Source organism: Saccopteryx leptura, chromosome 4 (assembly GCF_036850995.1).
Source record: "Saccopteryx leptura isolate mSacLep1 chromosome 4, mSacLep1_pri_phased_curated, whole genome shotgun sequence".
Taxonomy (NCBI): Eukaryota; Metazoa; Chordata; class Mammalia; order Chiroptera; family Emballonuridae; genus Saccopteryx; species Saccopteryx leptura.
Window position 1 is genome coordinate 212,594,224 of NC_089506.1, and position 6,439 is coordinate 212,600,662.

Below are 6,439 nucleotides of genomic sequence, written 5' to 3' on the forward strand. Positions count from 1 at the left end.
CTCCCCACCCTTGGGACAAAGGCACCGAAACCCGGGCGCCCCTCCCCCGCCTGCGCTGCTCTCCGGGTCAGGCGCCCCTCCCCCTCACCTGCGGGAGCAGACCCTAGGCGCGCGCCGCCATTTAACTATTACGCTCGCGCGGCTTCCAGGCTGGCGGTGGGACTGAGGACACCCACCTTCGGCCAGATTCCGAAGGGAAGTAGGGAAGCGGAAAGTGGCGCCCGCGGATCGAGTCGAGCCCGTAGTGTGTGGAAAAGGAATGGGTCGAGGGCAGGAGAGAGGCACAAGGTGCCTAGGTTGTCGTGGCCCCAGCTTCTTTAACTCTGCCAGACACTTGGAGGGGTAGACAGGGAACTGGGAAGAGCGAAGGCTGGCCCACCTAGTCCGACCTCCCCCCGAGGTCTTCAGGTCGGGCCCAGCGGGTACAGATGAAATGCAGAGTCTGCCCTCTGGCCATGCTGCTGGGTTAGTGCTAGGTTTAGGTCCAAACCTGCGCAGGACCTCTGAGCAATGGAGAGCCACAATAGAAGCGCAGGACCTCTGAGCAATGGAGAGCCACAATAGAAACCTGAACAGAACTGGTCCTAGGGGAGACCTCTTAACAGAAGTGGGATGTGAGGGGAGAGGAAGTATGGGGGTCCTGTAGAGAAGCTAGTTCCCTGGATAGACCGACCCCAAGGATTTTAGCTCCTTTTAAGGAAGTTGTGTCCTGAAAGAATGGCATTTTGGGTAAGAATACATATGAAAAATGTCCCCAACCTTGGGGGTATGCTCTGTGGCCCCAAAGGGAAGGCAGAAAAGTGTGACCCAGGGAGGCAGCCAAAGACCCTAGGGAAGGAAGTGCTTTTGTTTTTGGGTGGGAGGGCCCGGCGGGTCTTTCCTGCCCCTCCAGGGATTGGGCGGGGCAGGGCGGAGCTGAGCTGAGCTGGGGCAGGCCAGGTGGGGACTGTTGGGCCACCCGGAACAGAAGATCTTTAAGATCAAACTGGTAGCTTGACCGGTGGTTGAGCAATGGATAAAAGTGTCCACCTGGGCCCTGGCCAGTTTGCTCAGTGGTAGAGCATCGGCCTGGCGTGCAGGAGTCCCGGGTTCGATTCCTGGCCAGGGCACACAGGAGAAGCGCCCATCTGCTTCTCCACCCCTCCCCCTCTCCTTGCTCTCTGTCTCTCTCTTCCCCTCCTGCAGCCGAGGCTCCATTGGAGCAAAGTTGGCCCGGGCGCTGAGGATGGCTCCATAGCCTCTGCCTCAGGCGCTGGAATGGCTCTGGTCAGGGCAGAGCAACGCCCCAGATGGGCAGAGCATCAATCCTGGAAGGCATGCCTGGTGGATCCCGGTCAGGCGCATGCGGGAGTCTGTCTGACTGCCTCCCGGTTTCCAACTTCAGAAAGAAAAAAAAAAGTGTCCACCTGTCCACCAGCAACACTGAATCTCCCATTCAGAGCCCCATGCTTGCACTGTCAAGGCACATACTGTGCATTTCCCCCCCACCCCGCACCCTTGCTTCTCTCTCTCTCCTCACTCTCTAAAGTCAACCAATAACCAGGCGGTGGCGCAGTGGATAGAGCGTCGGATTGGGATGTGGAGGACCCAGGTTCGAGACCCAGGGGGTTTTTCCAGCTTGAGCGCGGGCTCATCTGGCTTGAGCAAAAAGCTCACCAGCTTGGACCCAAGGTCGCTGGCTCGAGCAAGGGGTCACTAGCTCTGCTGAAGGCCCATAGTCAAGGCACATGAGAAAGCAATCAATGAACAACTAAGGTGTCACAACAAAAAACTGATGATTGATGCTTCTCATCTCTCTAGGTTCCTGACTGTCCCTGTCTATCCCTCTCTCTGACTCTCGCTCTGTCTCTGTAAAAAAAAAAAAAGTCAATCAATAAAAATCTATTAAAAGATCAAACTGGTATAGAACCATGTTGTGGTGAGGGATTTGGACACTCCTGTTGGGTGGTGGGAGGAAGCTTGGATCTCTTGGTGGTTTTGAGATTGAAACTCAGTAGCTAGAACCAACCTTCCATCTGTGCTCCCTGTGGAAAACACCTGCAAACTTTGCTCGATCTCTCTATCCCCTTTTTGTCACTTCGCTGTTTGATGAAATGCATCCACAGTGGCCGAGTCCAGGGACTAGCACTTGCTTAAGCTTTTTTTTTATTGATTAATTTTTAGAGAAAGAGAGAAACATGGATTTGTTGTCCCACCTATTTATGCATTCATTGGTTGATTTTTTTTTTTTTTTTTTTTGTATTTTTCTGAAGCTGGAAACGGGGAAAGACAGTCAGACAGACTCCCGCATGCGCCCAACCGGGATCCACCCGGCATGCCCACCAGGGGGCGATGCTCTGCCCCTCCGGGGCGTCGCTCTGTTGCGACCAGAGCCACTCTAGCGCCTGGGGCAGAGGCCAAGGAGCCATCCCCAGCGCCCAGGCCATCTTTGCTCCAATGGAGCCTTGGCTGCGGGAGGGGAAGAGAGAGACAGAGAGGAAGGAGAGGGGGAGGGGTGGAGAAGCAAATGGGTGCTTCTCCTGTGTGCCCTGGCCGGGAATCGAACCCGAGACTTCTGCACGCCAGGCCGATGCTCTACCACTGAGCCAAACGGCCAGGGCCTGATTTTTATTTTTTTTTCAGAGGCAGAGAGAGGGATAGACAGGGACAGACAGATAGGAATAGAGAGATGAGAAGCATCAATTATCAGTTTTTCATTGTGACACCTTAGTTGTTCATTGATTGCTTTCTCATATGTGCCTTGACTGTGGGCCTTCTGCAGACCGAGTAACCATCGACCTTGGGTCCAAGCTGGTGAGCTTTGCTCAAACCAGTTGAGTCGGCGCTCAAGCTGGTGACCTCAGGGTCTCGAACCTAGATCTTCCGCATCCCAGTTCGACGCTCTATCCACTGTGCCACCGCTCAGTCAGGCTCATTGGTTGATTCTTATATGTGCACTGACCAGGGATCGAACTTGCAATCTTGGCATATAGGGACAATGCTCTAATCAATTAAGGTACTTGGCCAGAACATTTAGGCTTTATATTACCTTTCATTTGTACTCAAAACAGCCAGGACTAGGTGGTTAACTATTGTAAGCCAGTCCCTGTCACATAACTAGGGGGGAAAAAAATAAATGCTAAAGCATTAGTGCTCATTTTGCCCATGAGACGAGGCTCAGGGACATGCCGTAGTGTCCCAACTCCCTAGGTTTATACTCTTGGTGTTCTGTGTGGCCGTGGCAGATGGCATGGGGGTTAGCACTCATTGGGAACGAGTGATCTTGGTCTTAATATTACCCTGTTCTGTCTCCCAGTGCAGCTCCTTTTAACCTCAACCTCGTCATGGCCTCTGCTGGTCTGCAAATCCTGGGGATCATCCTGACACTGCTTGGCTGGGTGAATGCCCTTGTGTCTTGTGCCTTGCCTTTGTGGAAGGTGACCGCCTTCATCGGCAACAGCATCGTGGTGGCCCAGGTGGTGTGGGAGGGGCTGTGGATGTCCTGTGTGGTACAGAGCACGGGCCAGATGCAGTGCAAGGTGTACGACTCAATGCTGGCGCTGCCCCAGGACCTGCAGGCTGCCCGAGCCCTCTGCGTCATCACCCTCCTCGTCGCCCTGGTTGGTCTACTGATCTACCTCGGTGGTGCCAAGTGTACCACCTGTGTGGAGGACAAGGACTCCAAGGCCCGTCTGGTGCTCACCTCAGGGATCATCTTTGTCATCTCCGGGGTCCTGACCCTGATCCCTATCTGCTGGACAGCCCACGCCATCATCCAGGACTTCTACAACCCCCTTGTGGCAGAGGCCCTAAAGCGGGAGCTGGGGGCCTCTCTCTATCTGGGCTGGGCAGCTTCTGGCCTTTTGTTGCTGGGTGGAGGGCTGCTGTGCTACACCTGTCCCTCTGGGGGGTCCCAGGGCTCTAACCATTACCTGGCCCGATACTCAGCATCCATTCCACGTGCCAATTCACAGGGGCCCTCTGAGTACCCCACCAAGAATTACGTCTGATGTGGGTAGAAGAATGGGGCTCCCTTGACAATGGAGCCTAGCCCCTGAGCTGGAGTCATCAAGATGCATGACAGCTTCTGGGTTGTTTTTATCTTGTTTTTGTTTTTAATGGGGGGGGGGGGTATTTTTCTTTTAATCCATTTGCTAAACACGGAACAAAGTAGAAACACTGTCTCCCATCTGACTCTGCTACTGACTGACATTTCTCACCTTTGGATGATGAAACCAACGCAGCAACACTTCACAGTTTCTGGATCTTTCTCCACCTTGGATATTCCCATCTTGGAGGCCATCCTGGAGCTGTGGCCCCTGGGTTTAGGCTGCTTGTTGGCCAGGTGCTTTGTGACAACAAGATAAGATGCTTTGATGGTCTGTCCCAAGAGTTCCTGCTGCTACTGGGGCAGGTCCTCCCTAGGCATGCAGGAACAAGGCCGCCTTGTTAGTCAGGCCTCCAGAACCCCAGGGGCTCTTGAGCTTCAAGTGGCCTTGAGAAGAGCAGGTGATAAATGACCAAAACCCATCTACCTCTAAAGAGTCTGACCTCTGGCTCCTCCACCCTTGCCCCGGAGTTGCCTCCCAGCTGTGCTGTAGACCCTTGGCCGTCTCTCCAGACCCTGCACACTTCTGCCATGCTACACCCACACTCACCAGTTTTTACTAAATAAAGTGCGTTTTGTTTTGTTACTTGTCATTAGTGTTGCTAAGAAGCTGCCGAGTTCCAGGCTAGTGAGGTGAACATGAGCGACTTGCCTCCTTTGTTGCTCCCCTGCCTAGCACGGCCTGAGGGAGGTTACCCACAAGTCAGGACCTGGACCAGACCTTGGCCCGACTGCCCTCCGGAAGCCACCTGGTCCTCCCTGCCCAATCACAGATCAAAGCAGCCAGAGGTACAAATACTCGATTTATTTCGGGACCTTGGGGCAGGGGAGTGGGCTAGACCTCCTGGCCTGGAGGAGACGGGCTTCTCCTAGAGGACCTGGGTTCGGTGTCTGCATGCAGGTGGTGGCCAGGCTGGAGGGAACCAGCTCCAGGGCAGACAGCATGATCCCCCTTGCTTGAGTCAAAGAGCTACTGCCCTTTGGGTGAGGCCCAGGCTCCAGGGGCAGGGGAGGCCTTGGGAAGAGAAGGAGGGCCAACCTAGGTCCTGAACAGAAGAAAGCAACTGGTTGGGGGAGTCAGTGCAGATCTTGTTGAGGGTCTGGGCTCAGACAAGCCATCTGAGTCTAGCCCAGGAAACAGGCCTGTTGGGGGCTCTGGGAAGGTGGGTTTTGCCTGGGGGAGAGGTTGAGAGTAGAAGGCAGGGCTTAGAGGTCATCCAGCACAAAGTCAAGTCAAAGCTCTGAGCAGCAGGCTTCCAGGGACACCCTCCGCTTCACACGTAGTCTCTCTTGTCCATCCCCGAGGTTCCTGAGCGGGAGGGGATGGAATAGCCCAGTCTGGGTCCTCGGGGACGGTCCATCTGGGGTGGGGGGCACGTGCAGCAGAGAAGGCCCCCGCCCAGCATGAGCAGAGCAGCTGCGGCCCAACCCACGTAAAGGGAGGCCCCCAGCTCCCGCTTGAGGGCCTCAGCCACCAGGGGGTTGTAGAAGTCCTGGATGATGGCGTGGGCCGTCCAGCAGATAGGGATGAGAACCAGGATGCCTGACAGAAGGAGGATGACCCCCGCAGTGAGCACGATGCGGGCTTTGGCACCTTCGTCCTCCACGCAGGTGGTGCACTGGGCGCCGGTAATGGCCACCAGCAGGCCAAGCAGGGCCAGCAGGAGGGCGATGACACAGAGGGCTCGAGCAGCCTGCAGGTCCTGGGGCAGCGCCAGCATTGAGTCGTACACCTTGCACTGCATCTGGCCCGTGCTTTGCACCACGCAGGACATCCACAGGCCCTCCCACACCACTTGGGCCACCACAATGCTGTTGCCAATGAAGGCGGTCACCTTCCACAGGGGCAGGGCACAGGACACCAGGGTCCCCAGCCAGCCCAGCACAGCCAGGGTCATACCCAGGAGTTCTAGGCCAGCTGAAGCCATCTGCCTCCTCAGTTAGGTCTTCTCAACCCTTGATGGCTTGGTTAACTGATGAGTGGGTCAGATGCTGCCACGTAGGGTTCTCGGTGTCCGCCAGGAACAGGCAGTCAGTGTCCTCAGGCTGGGACAGTCTTCACATTTGTAGGCCTCTTACAAGGCACCTCCTCGCTCCGTGCCCCTCACAGGTGTGTCTCTGGCCCCCAACAAACACAAAATCTCACAGTCCTGCTCCGCTGAATCACTGGTGTCCCCTCAAGGCGCCCATCACCCATCAGTTGTGCAGTGGCTGCTTCTGCACCCCCCTGCAGTCCCGTCCAACCACTGCCTGACTGACCAGCTACACAGAACCTATCCTCGGACCCACCTTCAGACTCGGAGAGCCTCCTCCTGGCCGGTGCAAGTTCACGCTGCGCAGTGTACCCTTGCT

General features: G+C 55.8%; 2 protein-coding genes across 2 annotated transcripts; one reads left to right on the forward strand and one right to left on the reverse strand.

Moving 5' to 3' along the window:
- The first annotated feature begins 3,323 nt into the window (after positions 1 to 3,323).
- Positions 3,324 to 3,989, forward strand: CLDN6 (claudin 6). The gene has a single exon (XM_066379991.1). The coding sequence runs from the start codon at positions 3,324 to 3,326 to the stop codon at positions 3,987 to 3,989; it is 666 nt and encodes a 221-aa protein (XP_066236088.1).
- Positions 3,990 to 4,928: 939 nt separating this feature from the next.
- On the reverse strand, positions 4,929 to 6,439 carry CLDN9 (claudin 9). Its single transcript, XM_066379992.1, has 2 exons — positions 6,377 to 6,439; positions 4,929 to 6,205 (listed from the first exon to the last, which is right to left on the reverse strand). The coding sequence occupies exon 2, from the start codon at positions 6,013 to 6,015 to the stop codon at positions 5,362 to 5,364; it is 654 nt and encodes a 217-aa protein (XP_066236089.1). The 5' UTR covers positions 6,016 to 6,205; positions 6,377 to 6,439; the 3' UTR covers positions 4,929 to 5,361.